Source organism: Poecilia latipinna, unplaced genomic scaffold, assembly GCF_001443285.1.
Source record: "Poecilia latipinna isolate Pla-1442-1.1 unplaced genomic scaffold, P_latipinna-1.0 Scaffold436, whole genome shotgun sequence".
NCBI lineage: Eukaryota > Metazoa > Chordata > Actinopteri > Cyprinodontiformes > Poeciliidae > Poecilia > Poecilia latipinna.
The window spans coordinates 264,125-282,690 of record NW_015113052.1 but is presented as its reverse complement, the minus strand read 5'-3'; the positions used below and the strand labels follow the sequence as shown (position 1 = coordinate 282,690).

The 18,566-nt window shown below is 41.2% G+C and overlaps 1 protein-coding gene across 5 annotated transcripts in view; it reads left to right on the top strand.

Moving 5' to 3' along the window:
- The window catches only part of fndc3ba (fibronectin type III domain containing 3Ba), an 80,208-nt gene extending 61,642 nt beyond the window's left edge, over positions 1-18,566 (top strand). For all 5 annotated transcript variants that reach the window (XM_015038293.1, XM_015038292.1, XM_015038291.1 and 2 more), the window contains 5 exons: positions 443-723; positions 7,607-7,825; positions 13,132-13,298; positions 14,070-14,197; positions 15,507-18,566. In XM_015038293.1, coding sequence (XP_014893779.1) covers positions 443-723; positions 7,607-7,825; positions 13,132-13,298; positions 14,070-14,197; positions 15,507-15,818 — 1,107 coding nt within the window. In that variant the 3' untranslated portion in view covers positions 15,819-18,566. The remainder of the gene's footprint in view (positions 1-442; positions 724-7,606; positions 7,826-13,131; positions 13,299-14,069; positions 14,198-15,506) is intronic.

The window sequence follows — 18,566 nt, the reverse complement described above, 5'->3', positions numbered from 1 at the left end:
ACAAAAATCTGGAAAAAAATGTAATGTGCACTTCCATCAGTTCCCAAAAACACCAAAACGTTCAGCTTTGGACTCATTTGACCCTTATGTGGATTGTTACAAACTTTACAATACTTCTCATCTTTCTCCTGAAAACTTCTGTTTTCTAGTTGTTGTTTTTGCAGATTTCTTTTTTTGTCTGTTAAAAAATAATAATAAAAAAAACATTTATGCATTTCCTTCCACTTCACAAATGCACCTCTTTCTAGTGCTCTACCACATACTATCTCAATATAGCACATTGTCATGGGAAAAGCACGAGAGCTACGTATGCAATCTTTAACTCGGCTTTAACGACTTTCCTCATCAATAACGGAGTCGCACCATCCCATCTCTCACTCCCAGATATTCCCTTTATGCGGTTCGTCTCTCTCATCTTCCTGTGCTTCTGCGCTTTGCTCAGGCGGTGAACCAGGCTGGCGCAGGTCCATACAGCGAGAGGGCGACTCTCCGGACCCCGGCGACGCATCCCGACCAGGTCTCCACCCTCACTCTCCTGGACCTCCCGACATCCTCCGAGGCGGGTTGCTCCTCATCCACTTGCCTCCTCCTGAAGTGGGAGACGCCAAGCAGCAACGGTTCGGAGATCTCCTCCTACATCATCTCTGTCGACGACCAAACCGTCACCGTGGAATCGGGGACGAGTCACCTCGTCACGGGCCTGCAGCCAGACACCGAGTACAGGTAACCGTTCGCTCCGGACGTTATGCTGCAGAGTCCTGATCTCGAGTCGAATCGGCACATTCAGGAGTTGCTTGAAAGTTTGTCATGAATTTTAAACTTAAAAAAATAAATATTGTTTTTAGTCTTATATTTTTTATTTTGGTGTGTACAGATGTGATTAACCCCAACATAATCCTGGCTACTACAGATTTTTTTTATTTTTGGAAATGTGGAAAAACTCAACGATGCCACTTAAATCACACAAATGCACTACTGCATCTGCTAAATTTCCACATCGCTTCTCAGATATTGCAGCAATGATGCAGTAGTGGCTTTATGTAATCTCATGCTGTGCTATGTGGACACTCTGTCTGTGCCAATGAATATCCAGTGTCGTTCACTAGTGATGTCGCTCCAGAAAGGAGAATCCAATCCGTCTCCTAATTAAATTAAGCTAATATTTATTTGGAGGCACTTGCAGCAAAGAGCACTTCCCTTTCATTCCCAGATGGCCAGGCAACCAAAGCGTTTATTACACGCTCTGAACAAAAGGCACGAGAAGTGACTTGCATACCTCGGATATGTGACGATGACTTGGCGTTTCACAAAAACGGATGTACCTAAAATGCATCATTAGATGCGCTGAAATTCATTTCAAGATCAGAAACGGNATGTGGAATCCCAAATAGGGCTCTTTTAATTGTTCAGATTTGCCACTTATTAGTTTCACTTCCTGGAACCTTTTACAGGCTGTGAATAAATTTCGGCAGGCATTATTTTAAATAGTCTTGAAGTGTTGCATTTAATATAATAAAAATTTACACTGTGACATTATTATGCTGTTTTATTCCAGACAAAATTAATAACCGCAAACTCTCTTCTGAGTACCAGGAGAAGAAATGACAAAAAGCTGTTAAATAAAAGCCACAAAAGGTCATTGCTTACTAAACTGTTTCTGAGTGCTCTCCGAGAGCCTTTTCATACAACATTTTATATTCTTGTAATGTAATATTCAAATATTTTTTGAAAACAAAATGTTTTTGGTGTTCATAAGTTGTAAGTGGTGACTGTCAATTTTAAGTCACCATTGTCAATTCTGTTGGAAATGACAGAAATAATGGAAAATGTGTTATTGGACTTAAATATAATGAAGTTATACAATATCCAATTTTGAATTACTGGAAAAAATAAAATAAAAATAAAACTTTGCAGTTTAATTTATTTATTCAGCGAATGCAAAATGTACTTCCTGGGCTCAGAAAACGCACTCCGTTTTTATTGGAAATAACTAATCTTGTCCCTCACATCCATCGATGCTTATAAACAAAAGGTTAATTCGACTTGAAAAACAACACCACTCATACCAGGCGTCAGATCCGAATAGGTTAATGTCAGGTTTCCAGAGGTTCCGTGAGCTGAACGCGTGTTTCTGTGTGCTGCAGAGCCCCGAGGGCTCGGGGACGGACATCTCGGAGTATCGACTGGAGTGGGCGAAGGAGGACGAACCCTGGGAGCTCATTTACTGTGGCTCCGCCACACAGTGCGAACTGTCAGACCTGACGCCCGCTACGGATTACTGCTGCAGGCTACAGGTAACGGAAAGCGAAAGCTGCGCTTGCATAGTAGATCTGTGGACACGACAGAAACACAAAGAGGCAAAGGCTGAGATCAAAGAGGGGAGCCGCGCGGAGGCGTCGTCTGGACGTAATTGCAGAAACCTGCACAGCATGAAAAACCCTGAAGGAGCTTCAAAAGCGTAAACACAAAATGGAGACAGGAGACCAGGGATGATGGCCGATTCAATTTGTGCTGCAATTCTTAATCTGGTGCATAAATAACCACAGTGTGTTTAGTCCTTTATATTCTGTGAGTGTGCATTTATCTGACAAGCTCACACGCGCATACGCACGCACCTATACAGGCCTATGCAGCTTTGAATCCAATAATGGCATGTTTTATGGCTCCCTTCTTTATTGGCTCATTTATAACACTGGGACATCACAAGGTCAGCTGGCAGTCAGCATCACTGCCCGTGTGCTCATGTGATGTCGTAGTGAGTTTCTGTGCATTACAGTATGTGCTTTGCGCCAGCTTGTTCCACTTTTTGGTTTCTCAAGATAACGTGCAAGAAAGATTCATGACGGACTCTAAACTCGGTTGATCTTACACGGAACATGGCGTTCTGTCTTTAAGTGAGCAATAACCTCAGGCCTTTTTGACGCCGACTGTAAAGGAACAGCCTGCAAAAATGAGTAGCATCTTACTCCTTTAAAGTCTCTCCTTTTCCTATTTGACACTTAAATTGACTTACTGGTTTTCAGCTAAGTTATGGAGGGGAAACTCAGTTTTTCCAAGTTTTTCACGTTACCTTTTAACCCGTTATGTAGCATAAAATGCTTCACCCTCCCCCCCCTCCCCCCATTTTGTTTTGAAACAAAAATCTGGAAAAAAATGTAATGTGCACTTCCATCAGTTCCCAAAAACACCAAAACGTTCAGCTTTGGACTCATTTGACCCTTATGTGGATTGTTACAAACTTTACAATACTTCTCATCTTTCTCCTGAAAACTTCTGTTTTCTAGTTGTTGTTTTTGCAGATTTCTTTTTTTGTCTGTTAAAAAATAATAATAAAAAAAACATTTATGCATTTCCTTCCACTTCACAAATGCACCTCTTTCTAGTGCTCTACCACATACTATCTCAATATAGCACATTGTCATGGGAAAAGCACGAGAGCTACGTATGCAAACTTTACCTCGCCTTTAACGACTTTCCTCATCAATAACGGAGTCGCACCATCCCATCTCTCACTCCCAGATATTCCCTTTATGCGGTTCGTCTCTCTCATCTTCCTGTGCTTCTGCGCTTTGCTCAGGCGGTGAACCAGGCTGGCGCAGGTCCATACAGCGAGAGGGCGACTCTCCGGACCCCGGCGACGCATCCCGACCAGGTCTCCACCCTCACTCTCCTGGACCTCCCGACATCCTCCGAGGCGGGTTGCTCCTCATCCACTTGCCTCCTCCTGAAGTGGGAGACGCCAAGCAGCAACGGTTCGGAGATCTCCTCCTACATCATCTCTGTCGACGACCAAACCGTCACCGTGGAATCGGGGACGAGTCACCTCGTCACGGGCCTGCAGCCAGACACCGAGTACAGGTAACCGTTCGCTCCGGACGTTATGCTGCAGAGTCCTGATCTCGAGTCGAATCGGCACATTCAGGAGTTGCTTGAAAGTTTGTCATGAATTTTAAACTTAAAAAAATAAATATTGTTTTTAGTCTTATATTTTTTATTTTGGTGTGTACAGATGTGATTAACCCCAACATAATCCTGGCTACTACAGATTTTTTTTATTTTTGGAAATGTGGAAAAACTCAACGATGCCACTTAAATCACACAAATGCACTACTGCATCTGCTAAATTTCCACATCGCTTCTCAGATATTGCAGCAATGATGCAGTAGTGGCTTTATGTAATCTCATGCTGTGCTATGTGGACACTCTGTCTGTGCCAATGAATATCCAGTGTCGTTCACTAGTGATGTCGCTCCAGAAAGGAGAATCCAATCCGTCTCCTAATTAAATTAAGCTAATATTTATTTGGAGGCACTTGCAGCAAAGAGCACTTCCCTTTCATTCCCAGATGGCCAGGCAACCAAAGCGTTTATTACACGCTCTGAACAAAAGGCACGAGAAGTGACTTGCATACCTCGGATATGTGACGATGACTTGGCGTTTCACAAAAACGGATGTACCTAAAATGCATCATTAGATGCGCTGAAATTCATTTCAAGATCAGAAACGGTGTGGAGGGAGCTCTTAGAAATCAAACTGAGCACATCACTCTCTTGCGCCATCAAACGGCGATCTTTGCTTGTGTGAACAGTTATGGCAATCGAGAGACTTGAAGAACAAACTTTCCTTTTTCATGTTTTCATGCAAACACGAGTAACAGGATCTGGTGTGTGGCGATTGTGCAACGCTGCCAGATTGATGCATGAGCATGTCATGAAGCTTGTGGCGGTCTCTTTGGAAGCCCGTCACTTGTTGCAGTACTTTGCATTTGGGTTAACGATTTGTAAACCATCTGCTGTTGGGTTTAATTGGATCCTGTAGAAGGTATTTATAGACAGAATCTGAAAGTTGCCCGTTTGGTATTTTCATGAACTGTGATGCGACACCTCTTGTAACCAAGCAGCAGTAAACAGGTACTTAGTCATCCTTATTGCCAGCCAATGTTGTGATCCTTCTGTGCTCCCCCACTCCCCTCCTGATGTACACATGCAATCAGCCATAACATTATGACCACTGACAAGTAAGACTACTCGTCTCTTCTCAGAAAGTCTGCAACATGGCAGCATTTGTTCCTTACAAAAATAATTTGTTCCTTTTAAAAAGGAGTTTTGTATTTAAAAAAAAAACAAACAAAAAAAATGGCTAAAACCTTCAAAACTCTCTACCCACACAGCTGTTAAAGAATCAGAAAACTCCACAACATCCCCACACTTTAACCTGTCTAAGTAACTTGTTGGAAAGCGTTTGGTAAGATCTAATGACCTGGTCATCATGTGAAAACTGCTGTTTTTGTGTATACACACACACACACACATATAATTGTGGTGGCAGTTCTTAGAATTGTGATTTTAAAACAAAACAAAACAAAAAACTGAGAAATAATGCCACAATGAGGTGGGGAGCAGTGAAGAGGCAGGATAATCACACACCCCACTGTTTTCATTCGGCGGTTGTTTTTGTCCCCATGTACCACTGATCTCTTGCATAAGGGCTGCCGCTGAGCCAGAACACGGCGCGTGTGTTTATTTGAGGGTGAGTGTACCTGCGAGTTGTTTTCTGGAGGCCTACAGATCGCAACGCTTGTTGTTGCAGACACCGAGTGTGTGTAGGTGCTTCATATTTTATTTGCACGGCCTTGCGAAAGCGCCACAATAAGCGCTTTCTCCGACAACACTGGGGGTGACCGTGTTATGGGTTTCTCTCTTCTACCTTTGCCAAACAAACAAGTGCAGATTTCCAGGACGAAGCTCTTCTATCGTTGTGCTTTTTTGTTGCTTTAGCAGAAGGCACTTTTATGATTAGTCGGGTTTTTAGCAGAAAGCAAGCAGAACTGCTTTGATGATTGCATAATTTGCATCGAGAAGGTAATGTGACCGCAGCATTAATGTAATTCATCATGGAGAAAAAAAAAAGAAAAAAAAAACTTTTTCAGTCTTTGACATAAGAGGTTCCTATTTTAATTTCACGCTACATGACATTTTAACACAGCAATTTTTAAAATCCCCACAGCGATTTGAACCAGACAGCAAGTCAAGTCATTTCTCTGCTTATTTTCCATTGTCTTATTGCACTCCCAAGGTCGTTTTCCCAAGGTCATTGTCTGTAAAGAAAGTAACTCATTTGTCAAGGCATGCAATTGTTTGTGCAAAGAGATGTTTTTGTTTCTGAGCAAATTTATTGCAAACGCCTGGTCATTCCTAGTTTTTCTGTACCTCCGACTTAAAGATGCAAACCTCTGAACATCAGCCTGATGATCATGCTTTTGTCCCTGAACATCAGGTCTTAGGTGTTCTCTCGTCGTTTCTCCTCCTTCCTCACAGCCTCTCGTCACAGTTTATCCTTGTGCTTAACAGCCCAGTGAATGAATAAATGTTGCCCTTTTTCCTTCTACTTGACTTGGCTGCAAGAAAAGGTTACTGTTATGAAAAATCAACAGTTAAATGTCAGAACCTATATGCCCTCCAGCAGAGGTGCTAATCAGCTGATCAGACATCGCAGGACGAAGAATGAGGAAACGAGGGGGGATTCTGAGAAGTGAGCCGCAGAGGAGATTGAAGAAGGGAAATCTATTTGTTGGTTCTTTTTAATTAGCTGTGGTTATGTGTGTCTATGCTCTTAGAAGCTATCGAAACAATCTTGAGGATTACATTAGGTTAATTCCCTGTAACATCTAAAATAAAATAAAAAATTGTCCTATTCCTCATGTAACGTATTGCCCATCAGTTTTTTTTTCTTTTGAGGACATTTATAGAAGGAAAGTGGCCAGAAATGGTTGGCACATTTGGGTTTCGTGTTGGAGAGTGCATTAAGTTGTAATAGGGGGCTGATAATGGGCGAAAACCTCTTCACAGAAAATTTACCTCACCATTAGACAAATGGGCCTGCAGCAGCTTTACAGGGTTAGGTTCAATGGTTCATATATTCCCAACGTTTTCATGTGCAACTGCTGTAAGCCTATAGAGACTCAAGACATTTTTGTTTCTAACATTTTAATGTTGTGTTTTTTTTGTTTTTTTTTTAATTGGGGAAGTCCTTATTAGAATATTTCCCCTCAACCCCATTATAAAATCGCTTAATTTCCAGACATTAATTCTAGGCCAATACGGTAAAAATCAGTTTATCAAAACAGTTTATATATACATGGTTACTTGGGAGCTCTACAGTGCAATAAAGCTTCTAAGTAACCATGATTGTACAAATTTAACCAACAACTTGGGTTCTTGTCCTGTTCATGCGGAGCAGGTTCACTGAAATGCTAGGCTAATGTTAGCATCTTTGCTCTCTGTTCTGATGAGACTCGTTGACGACTTGATTCACAACACATTTCCATGAATTTCTAGGCAATTGACAGAAATTTCAACAGCCAATACAGTAAATGTACCATTCATTGATCAACAACATGATGTGCACATAAAAATGGCACATGATGAATAGCCAGTAGTTGGCTGTTGATCACTGATTTAATATTTCACCTCAGATCTGGATGATAATAATAATACTGTATTTATCTTATTGAGTTTCCTGCATGTTGCCTAACAGTAGATTTCCGTTGACTGTTTTTACCGCGCACGATGACGTCTCTCGGCAACTCATCATTATTACCTTTCAGTCTGCAGATTCAAGCGGTGAACGCCATCGGCTTGGGTCCTCTGAGTCCGTTGCTGGTAGCGAGGACCCGTCCCCTTCCTCCGGCCCCGCCCCCACTCGAATGCTCCGCCGCGGGCCCTCAGAGCCTGAAGCTCAAGTGGGGCGAGAATGCCGGACACGCACGCGCCCTGCTCTCTGAAGACGTGGTCTACACACTACAAATGGAAGACAAGAACCACAGGTGAAGTGCACAAACACACAGATTTATACCTTGTTCGAAGTGGTAACTTTTTGCGGTCGGCTAAATCCGCAAATGCATTTGGGAAACTCATCAGTTAAAGGATGCGGGAATCTGGTTGTTTAAGTTCTGTTATTTGCTTTTCTTGTGCTTTGTGAATTACTTGCATTTTTTTTTTTTTTACTGCATTTATATATCATTCATGACAAGCAATTTCAGAGAAATTGATATTTTCCTTGTTTTTTGGCCACACTGCACACACATTTTCTCCTCACCCCTGAGTTATCCAACACAGTAAATCAAGACCTTGGTCAATACAGCAGACAGAATCACAGCTTGAGGAAGCTGAGGGAACATGAGTGGAACACGTGTAGTCTGAGGTACTCGTGCGGGTGTGTGTGTGTGTGTGTGTGACCACTAACTACATGTACTGAAGAGTAATCATGTTGAGGGCATTTGTGACCAGCTGGAAAACAGCCTAAAATAATCAACCCTCCATTTAACCAACTGGCTAGACACTGGTGAGACAGAAAAAAACAAAGAGTGATTATTAGCCCACTGAACAGGAGGAGAGTGTTAGAAGCCTCTACCTCTCAGGATTACCGTGGCTGGCATTGAGTTGGCACCCAGGTGTCTTGGCAACCCTGGAATGGGACAGAAGCAACAGATGGGGACATATAGAACCGGCTGTGATCTGTTCACCTCTGCACGACGCACACTTTTGCATATAAATGACTGAACAAGCAATACAAACATGCACAGTCACATTTGCCGTCTAAATGGAAGCTGCTTACTTTGCCCAGATTGTTCTGTTTACCCTTTTCTGACTATCTTGGTGACTGTGTGTCTGAAAGGGGCGTCAAACCCTGTGTTGAACTCCGTCTGTGTGCATAATTATTTGCGCTGATTAAATGTGCTCCAGCAGGTTATTGGCACACAACATTTGCCGACATAAGGGATTTGCCATTACAAGCAAAACACGAGGCTTATCAGAAAAATTGCACTTTTATCACGTTATTTATGCTAAATTACGCTCAACTCTAGCGTTTAGGTTACTGTCCCAACGTTTTCTAAGACGTCTAAAATAAGTTAAGTGAGAATATATCAATGTTAAAATTACTTTGGAATACATAGTAATGTATTCTGAACCTTTTCTGGCATAAGTTTTGCAGCATATGTTTTTTTCCTTTCACGCAACTTTCCACTAAAAGTTGTATGTGAACAGCCGACTCCTTCAACAAAAAGGTTTTGTGGTTTTCTATGCGAGAAGTGATAACAGCCTTTAATCATGTGCTCTATTGCATTTTATATATATATATATTTCTACTTATTAGGGTTTTCAGAAAAACAAAATTATGGGTTTTCTTTAGCTGTAGGCCATGATTACAACAATTAACACAAATGAACACTTTAAGTATTTCGCTTTGTTTGTAATGAATCCAGTTTTGCTTTTGGATCAGAATGACTGAATTAAGTCCTTTGATGATGATCTAATTTGAAATTCATCTGTACGTTAGTATCTAAGAAAGGAATGACCGTAATGGTGCAAAATGTTGAAATCCCAAAGAATATTTCATTAAACCTAATGATAAACGTTTTGATAAATTCACATACATGTGTTCACGGGCCAAAGCATGTTTGTTTTTATTGAGACATAAAATTTAAAAAAAAAAAAAAAAAAAGAGGACACAATAGGCATCCTAAGCTGCTTCCTCCATGTATTTCAGAACTATTGTCCATGAACTGGGAACCAATCGGTCTCTGAATGGAATTTGAGGAGTGCTTGACTGAAATGGGGAGGAATTCAAACTTTCTTTTGAGTCTATTCAGAAAAAAATATTTTTCCCTCCTCTGCAAAAACTAATAGTACAAATGGTACTATTGGACAATTTAAATGACTGTTCTTCCTAGTAGACATTAATAACCCAGAAGGTCAGATCGTATAAATAAATTCTGTGTTCATTTCTTTTGCATTCTTGATGCATCTAAATGTATAAACGCTGTAGGTTCCTTTTTGAAGTTTTTACTCAAACAAGGGCCAGATACACCATGTGATAAAATGTTATTGTAGTCAGCAAAATCTCCCTCCTTCTGCCTTTTGGTCAGCATATCCAGAATCGGTTTAAAATTGGTAAGTAATTGATTGTTTTTTGTTTTTTAACTCTTACATTGTTCGTCAAAAACATAAAGCGAGAGAAAATTTTCTCCTACCCTGCGAATATAGATGAAATATCAACCTGCCTAGAAAATGAGTGCAATTCTTTTTTTATATATAGTATTTGAAGTTTTAAAATTATTTATCAGCCTATATAAAACCTATAATTTTGTGTGAATGACGGGAGATGTTTTTAGGAAATTTTGAATTTGGAGTTGTCAGATTGAGTTGGCTCTTTCACATCTTCATTTGTTCCCTAATCGCATTGCGTCAAAGCGAACCGTCATGATTGTTTTATTCTTTTTAATATTAATAAGGCAAACCGGATGCGAGATTCTCAAAACGACCAAGAAGGTTGTGAAAGCTCAAAAAATGCCGTACTTTGCAAACAAATATCTTGAATATCCACCCACAGTTTCTCCAAATATAATTTGGGATTTTCCATTAATCGTTTTTGACTTTGGCTGCCCTCTGTAATGTCTTTAGTCGTTTCTCTGATCGTCCTCTGATCTAATTCCTGCTTATGAATCTCATTTCATCTGTTAGTATGCTTACAGTATCAGAACCTCGGGAGACATTAGAATCTGTTTTCCTGTCCGTCTCTCAGCATATTTTTCCCTTGTGCATCCAGGCATATTTATTTTTCTTTGACTGTATTAGAGGAGACAAACTAGTTTTGTCATATTCACAATATTTATTTCTTTCCTTTTCTCTTCCTTCCTATTGCCTTTCCAATTCTTTTTCTTGGTTTTTTTTTGTTTTCTGTGTACTTTTATATTTCCTTCCTGCGTCCAGTTAATTCCTCCCATTACTGCATGTTCCCTCATTTTCGCAATTCTGTCGTGTTTTCTCTTCATAAGAGCTTTTTTCTCCGTTCCCATTTTCTATATCTGCGTTGCCCCCAAAGGCCTTCTGTCAGGGACATTACGAGTTGAAAGGATGAGACTTTAATGGGTTGTTGTACAGTTCAGAGGAGGAATAAACCATCCAGCACAAAGGATTCTTAAGAAGAATGCAGGTGGACAAAACACTGCGTCGTCTGCGTTTGACCCGTCCATGTTTTCATCCATCGCCAGGATTTATCTAAAGGTTTCATTGCCTCCGTCTTTCTTCCCTTCAGCCTTTTTGAAGTTTAACCGTTTGTCGCCAATCATCACACTTTCCTGTGCCTGCTGAAAATATCCCAGTGTAATCTCTGTTGCAAATCTTAATTGTAGCTGATGCAATGACAAGCGATTCGTTTTGGCTGGATTTAATCGCAAAATATACCTAAAGTATTGATGATGCCTGCAGTGGACCGTTTTGCTTTATAAAAACTAGGTTTGTTTTTGACCCTTATCATTTTTCTGGCTTTTTTTTTTTTTTTTTTTTAATGGAGACGATGACAACTTTTGATGATGTAAGGTAGGGAAGCTGTATGTCCAGCTGCTGACTGACAGACTGATGGAGATGGAGGTTTTGGCAGCGCATATTAGATCTGAACCTCAACCTTTTTCTAATGTTCAACCCGTGGCTGACAGGTGGATTATTTAAAGTAATTTAAAAAAGCGCCATGCACACCCACAAGTGAGTGCAATGCCTCCAAGAGGATTATTATTTTCATATCAAAGCAGATTTACTGCTTAACCACCGGTTATTCTAAAGCCAGTTTTATTTGATTTTGTACATGAAAAACTGAGAGTCAAGTCAATAGCTGTCTGATTTGTATCCCTGCAAAAAGTAACTATAACATCACCATATAAATTCATGAACTGAAAAATGAGAGTTTTACATTTCGAAGATGATTTCTAAACGCCACCTGGCGTTGTTGACTGTCGATGTTTAAGATCCGAGTCCAAAGCACAATTTATGGATTCAGAAGAAAATACCGTCTGCAAGCACTGCAGAGGCACGTCGGCTCATTTAAGCTCTGATGTATATAAAAAGAATGGCAGGACAATTTCATTTTATTGTATATTTTTGCACTGGCAATAACATACTTGTGAATTATGAATTAATTTTGAGAAAACAAAATGCGAAAGGCAAACTCATTACAGCCAGAAACGTAGCAGAACAAAACAGATGTTGCTACGACCGCACTTTGGCTCTGGACCAAGGTTGCAGTTAGCTACATTAACTGTGTGCTGGCAAATTGACCGAGTTGGGCTGTGACATTAGTAGCTCTATGTATTAATTGTTTTGACACACTGCCTTTTAGCCTAATGCAATCGACACAAACAGGTCACGGCTCCTGACAGACCAGATGATGCATCCATTTTCTCTATGCGTCTATATTTCCATCTCAAACTCTAATCCGTTTGTGTTGAGTAAGATTTTGGTTTAGGGATCCGGTTCAGCTTTGTGTGCAAGAATTAACGCTACATTATCAGCCTGAGAAAGCAGTACTCCAGCTTTCTGTAGTACAGCTAATAAAGAGCCCATCTCATTTTTTCTCTTGCTGCTTTTTCTTTCATTCAGCTTCACGTCGCCTCTTGAATATCCTTCCTTCATCATTCCTCTCTCACCCTGCCACATCCTCTTATTCACACTCCCCTCATGTTACCCATCTTCTTTATGTGTACATCACTCGTCTTTCTCTTCCACTGCTTTTTCTCGCCTTTTTCCTGGAAAAACTGATTGCATCGATAAATATCCCCTTCCCAGCTCATATCCACGTTTTTTTCTTGATTTATAGATTCTCTCCTATATTCCTTCAATCCGTTCAGCTAGACGGCATGAAATATTTCTCTCCGTCTGTTCTTGGTTTTAAAGGCCTAGACGTAAAGTTGTGTGTGTGTGGGGGGGGGTTTAAAACCAAGATGGTGGCTTAAAATGTGTAACAATTGCTTACGATGGAGATTTGTAGAGATTTGCAATTCTCAGAGCTTGAAAGAAACGGGCAATGGCTATTCAGACTGCTAGCAACTACAACTAGCTCTGTGGGACAATTTTCCCACAGAGCTAAACACTGGTTTAGATAGAGAACATATTTGTTTAGGTAGAATATAGCACACCTGTGCTTATCTCAAGTATCTGCTAAGAAGTTTCATGTAAAGCCGACTGTCTTCTATGTTCTCTGTATCGGCCACAGTTGGCTTAAGAAATGTTTTGGAAATGCGTTTTATTTGCTTCGTCTGGCAACTCATTGTCATTTCTCGTCTGCGTGGTTTCCCAGGTTTGTGACAATCTACCACGGTCCCAGCCACACCTACAAAGTCCAACGGCTGATTGAGTCCAGCAGCTACAGCTTCAGAATACAGGCCCTCAGCGACGCCGGGGAGGGTCCTTTCTCCGACACGTATACTTTCTGCACCACCAAGTCTCTACCCCCCGCCATCAAGGGTAAGCTTCTCTCAATCTTCCAATCAAAAGAAGCTACTTGTGTTTCAGCGTCAAATGAGAAAATACCAATAGTTGATAGACGGCACAGTTCATCTATCTGCCAGGCTGCCACTGATTTGTTTTGGAGATTTCAAAATAAAAAATAAAAAATTCACGTCATGAGCATCACAACTCATGATCTTATCTCATGCAATGACGAACAGTCACTCCCCTCAGCATGTCGAATGCTTGAAGTGGATAAAAGTACTTGGAGCATTCAGAATAAAACAGAGACGATAACTTTAACATTGAATATGATCAACCTGCGCTGGTGTACATTATTACCATTTATTTAATTTAAAAAAAAAGACTTTATTGGTTGGTTTTGTTAAAAAAAGACAAACAGCAACAGTATGGATGATTGGAATAATTTGATTTAGTTCTTGTGTTTGTCTTCAAAATAGTCAGAGTGTATGGCCAGACATATCGGCCATGACTTGACCTGAGGTGGCATGAGTAATATAATGATACTCTTATCACAAAAGTGTACAAAACTTTGTGTTGATGTTCACAAAGCACTAGACATTATCAGAGTTTTCACTGCAGTGTGTTAAATGATGATTTTCCCAGAGGAAAAAATAACTTTGTGTTTTGAAGTTTGCCTTAAGAGAACTCGAGGCCGTTTTATTTATTGTAATTTTATTATTTGTTTTGTGTTTTTTTGCAGAGTGACAACTTTGACAGGTATTTTTCCAATTTTCTAAAAACCCTTCACTTTTCCTGTTCCGACAGCCCCCAGGATTCACCAGCTGGAGGGGAACGTATGCGAGGTGACATGGGAGACTGTCCCACCAATGAGAGGAGACCCTGTGAGCTACGTCCTCCAGATGCTGGCGGGGCGCGAGTCTGAATACAAACAGGTTCGTCTCTTTCCCCCACACAAAGACACGCGTGCAGCTTAAAGGGCGAAGCTGGGAGCCGCCGTCTCTCTCCGGTCCAGAGCTTCTCTTTGATTGCTCGATTCTTTCTTACTCCTCCGCAATTGCATAGGGAAAATATTTCTAATCTTCAGTGGGGTTTTTTTTTTTAATTTGGTCTTCCTCGGATGGGAAGGGACACGTTCAGCTGCAAAATTGCACGTGGATAAATAAATATCAACACCTAACGCGCCTTGATAGAAATTTACATATGGGAAGAGAAAGGGGGGGAAAAATATGAATGCTGACACTTTTTATGTTCACTCACTTCCCCTGAGTGATGGCATTTGCTAAGAGATACTGCAGGAATTTCAATGACTTGTGGCAGCTGAAAAAGATTTCGAGTTCCCGTTGAAATGTGACAGCTGTAAAGATGAGCAGAGAAACGGACATTAATATTCCCCCTTGTGTCATCTTCTGTAATTGGATTAGCGAATGGTTGGAGGGAGACGGCCGAGTCTTTCAGACCATGTGGAGCATAAATGGTCTCTGTTTATTTAATTGTGCGAAGAAATCGGACGCATACTGATGGATTTTTTTTATTTTTCCTCACCTGAACGTTTATCCTCCTTGCTGAAGCGTTCGTCTCAGTCGAGCGTTTTACCGTTTAGCGTTTCAACCACAAACTTTCATGCATTGGGATTTTATATAGCAAAGTAATGCATTAATTGTGAGGTCGAAGTAGTAGGATACAATGTTTTCAACATGTTTTACGAACCTCCTTGCCTTTTTGTGTAGCACGTGTCTGTTTTCAGTCAACTTGTGCAACCATCTTTTGCTGCAGTTCCGACCCGCGTACTCTTTTGGCTCAATTTTGTGCATCGATAGACTAACATTTTTAGCTCAAGTCTTGGAAAAAAATGAGGTCTTTGTCATTCTAACACCTAACGCAAACTGTCCCATTGTAGCTCCATTTCATTTCATTTGGCAAAGTTTCATTAAAAGTTTCGACTCTGCATTATTCAGGAAATGATGAACCTTTTAATGCAAAATTTAATTAAAACTTGCATGAAAAGTCAATAAAAAAAAACTGTCAGCTTTGCGTTAAGTGTCATTATTCACCGAATAACACTTCATGACAGTTGTAAGCGTTCACGAAAACTCCTTCATCTTTCTGACAGGTGTTGCGTCATGCTTTATGCACACCCCTTCAACTAAAGCGTCGCCAAAGATTTTTAATTGAAGCATATTCAGAAACCTGCCCACTTCACTACAGCCAATGTCGATTCATATTCTCTTGTTTTCCCCACAGATTTTTAAGGGAGACGAAGGTTCGTTCCAAGTTTCCAGTCTTCAGGCAAACACAGACTATCGTTTCCGCGTCGGCGCCTGCCGCCAGTGCCGGGACTCGCACCAGGAGCTGTGCGGGCCGCTGAGCCCCTCCTCCCTGTTCACGCTGCGCCGCCAGGAGTCGGCGTCGTCAGGAGACCACGGCGCTTTGGAAACGGGCAAGGGGGCGGGCCTGATCTCGAGCGACGAGCGCTTCGCGGCGCTGATCGTGTGCATGTTCGCTGGCCTGTCCATCCTCATCGCCTGCCTGCTACAGTACTTCTTCATGAAGTGAGGGAATTTTTTTTTTTTTAACTATAGGATAGAAAGCGAAATCAAAACAGTAAATCACAGAAATGAACTTTTTACAAATGTCTATGAAAGAACAGAATGAAATCAAAAACACTTGAGATGTACTTTTAAGGCTATGTATGTCGATTTTTTTTTTTTAAACAATTTTTTTTTGTAGTCAAAGTATTGATTCAGGCTTCTCTATTTTTCCTCTCCCTTTACCCGGTTCAGTGTCTTTTTTTTTTTTTTTTTTTCTACACCGCTGTCACCTTTGTCTCTTTTGTTAAGCATTTCTGTTGAGGGAAGCTTCATCTTGGCTGTACCTCAGTTGGGAAAGAAAACTGATAATCAAGCCTTAAAATAAGTGTGAGCGAAACACTTCCTCCTCATACTGACTTGCATGTTTTAGTTTTTTTTTTTTGTTTTTTGTTTTTTTCATTTTATATGTCTACATATTCAGTAGAAAACATATATAGTTCTCTGCCGTCATTGCCTTACTTTTTGTTCGCTGCTGCGGTCTGTATTCATTCAGCCATATTCAGATGTAGGCCTTTAAAGCTTTTAGCTTTTCCTACTTATTCACTTTGTTCCTTCTCCGCAGGCTGTCGGTCAGGACAAAACAATCGCCTGACCAAAACACAAACACTTGCACATGCGAACCTCTGTACATAACCATGCACGCGTACGAAACTACACATTTGCAAGGACAATGAGGAAAAAAAAATTTGTTTCAGTTTTTAAGACGGTCGTATCTGCTCAGCTTTTGCCACTCGCACATTCAGCTACCAAAGTGATGCAATCCGTTTGTGGTGTAAGATGCTGCTATCCTGTGATTTCATAGTATCTGAGAGAAAAGAATGGAAAAACGTGTATTTTAGCGTGAAAAATGATGGCAAAGTAAGGTTGAAACGTAAAAGGGTGGGGGGTGGGACGGAGTGAACTAGGTGCTCAAAAGTAGAAGCTCTGAGGTCAGTTTTAGCAATTTGCGCTAAAAGGGATAGTTCAGAATGTTTAAAGTTGGGTTCTGTTAAAATTTTTAGGCAGTTCGTGTTTTCCTTACAGCAGACGAGTGTCTTGGCGTTTTCCATGTAGCATGAATCCGGATTAGTTGGTATCCGAGGCAGAAGCTAATGACTAGTCTAGGAGGGGCCGAGACTGAAGCGGACCTCTGCCGTTTTCAAAGCAACTCCGGTCTGGAAAACCTAAAAGAGATTTATTTGAATGCTTTTCAAATGGCTCAAATGAAACAAGACGATATATCCTTTTGAAAAGCTAAGAATCCAGTTTCTTTGTTTTGACAAACTGAAGTCCTGACACACTGCACGCTGTGTTTTAAGGAATCTTTGACCAGAGCAAAATAGTTTGTTCAGGAAGATGGTCAATGGCGCACTGCCTCCAAACTTATTTTCCTCTGCAAAATTCATTGCATCTGTGTAAAGTTTATCTCAAGTTTAAAGGTTAATGGCTCATGTTCCCATCAAACACATGAGTTTTTGTTTTTAGACCGGAGTCGTTTTAAGACATAGAAATTCACTCCAGTCTATCCTTTGTTGGGTTAGCTGTTAGCACCCGCTTCCGGGACCACCTAACGCCGAGTTCATGCTAAATCTACGTGCCAAGAGACTTCAAGTAAGGTATTAACTGCTTCTAATCTTTGGACAGGACCTCAGCATTCCTTTAAATACCACTCTTAGGTCAGAATCTGGACCTTGCGTCGGGCATTTGTCGACTCCAGGAAAACGGGCTGGGATCGCAATCGCCTGTTGCTTTTCTTAGGAAGGAGTTGGCCCAGCACATGTTTGATCATTTGTAAGACCCTAGGGGGGGTTCTGCCTTCTCAGATGTTATAACTTCAACCTCTCTATCTGGGGGTGCTAGCAGCCTGTTGGTGCCCTTCTCTACGATCCGCGTTTGCAAACTGGGAAAAGCCATTAGAAGTTAGCTTGCGCTTTGGTCTCCAGACATTTAGCACAAACGCTGAAGCTGTTCCTCCTCGTAGCGCATTCTGTGAATCAACACATTTAAAGACTCTTCCCCTCTCCTGAATATTTGTACTTAATCTCCCTTTTTTTCTTCTTTTTGTTCCCTTTGGCTCTCGCCTGCTTTCGATCCATCCCGTCTCTCTGCTTCCTCACATCTCTTACTCTTTCTCTATTAAAAGGTGCTTTATTGACATGTAATCAGAGCGGACATGACCTCTGAGGACTTGAACTAATCTTCACTAACCAAACAAAGCCTTGGACAGGACACAGCTCAACAGAACAGGGCATTGTGACATATGAAACAACCCCCCCCCTCCCCCCCTGACCTCCGTGTCCCGCCTCATGTCTGCTCCTCCCAGCAAATCTTTTACATCAAAGCCAAGGTACAAACCGTGTTTTATCTTCTGTAGTCCAAAGAAGTCACCCCGATCTGCGTTACTAATGTGAGACATGCCTACTTCAGCTGGGTTGGGGCTTGGTGGCGAGACCGGACGGGAGGCAGAGGTCTTGATTTAGCGCCGAGTGGCAGCCTGTGACGTACCTCAGGGATAAGACCTTACAGAGGGGGAGCTCTAATCCCGTCGTCCCCATAGCTGTCGTCACCATCATCATATTGACCATCCTTTTTTCCCCGCCTTCCTCCTTCTTCTTCCCTCTTGACGCTGCATCTCGCCCTCTGTCCTCGCTGTGCCTTGCTTCGTATGTGTCGGTAAGCAAAGCGTTTTACTAGCTCAGAAAAAAAAAAAAAAACAAAAAGAAAAAAAAAATCT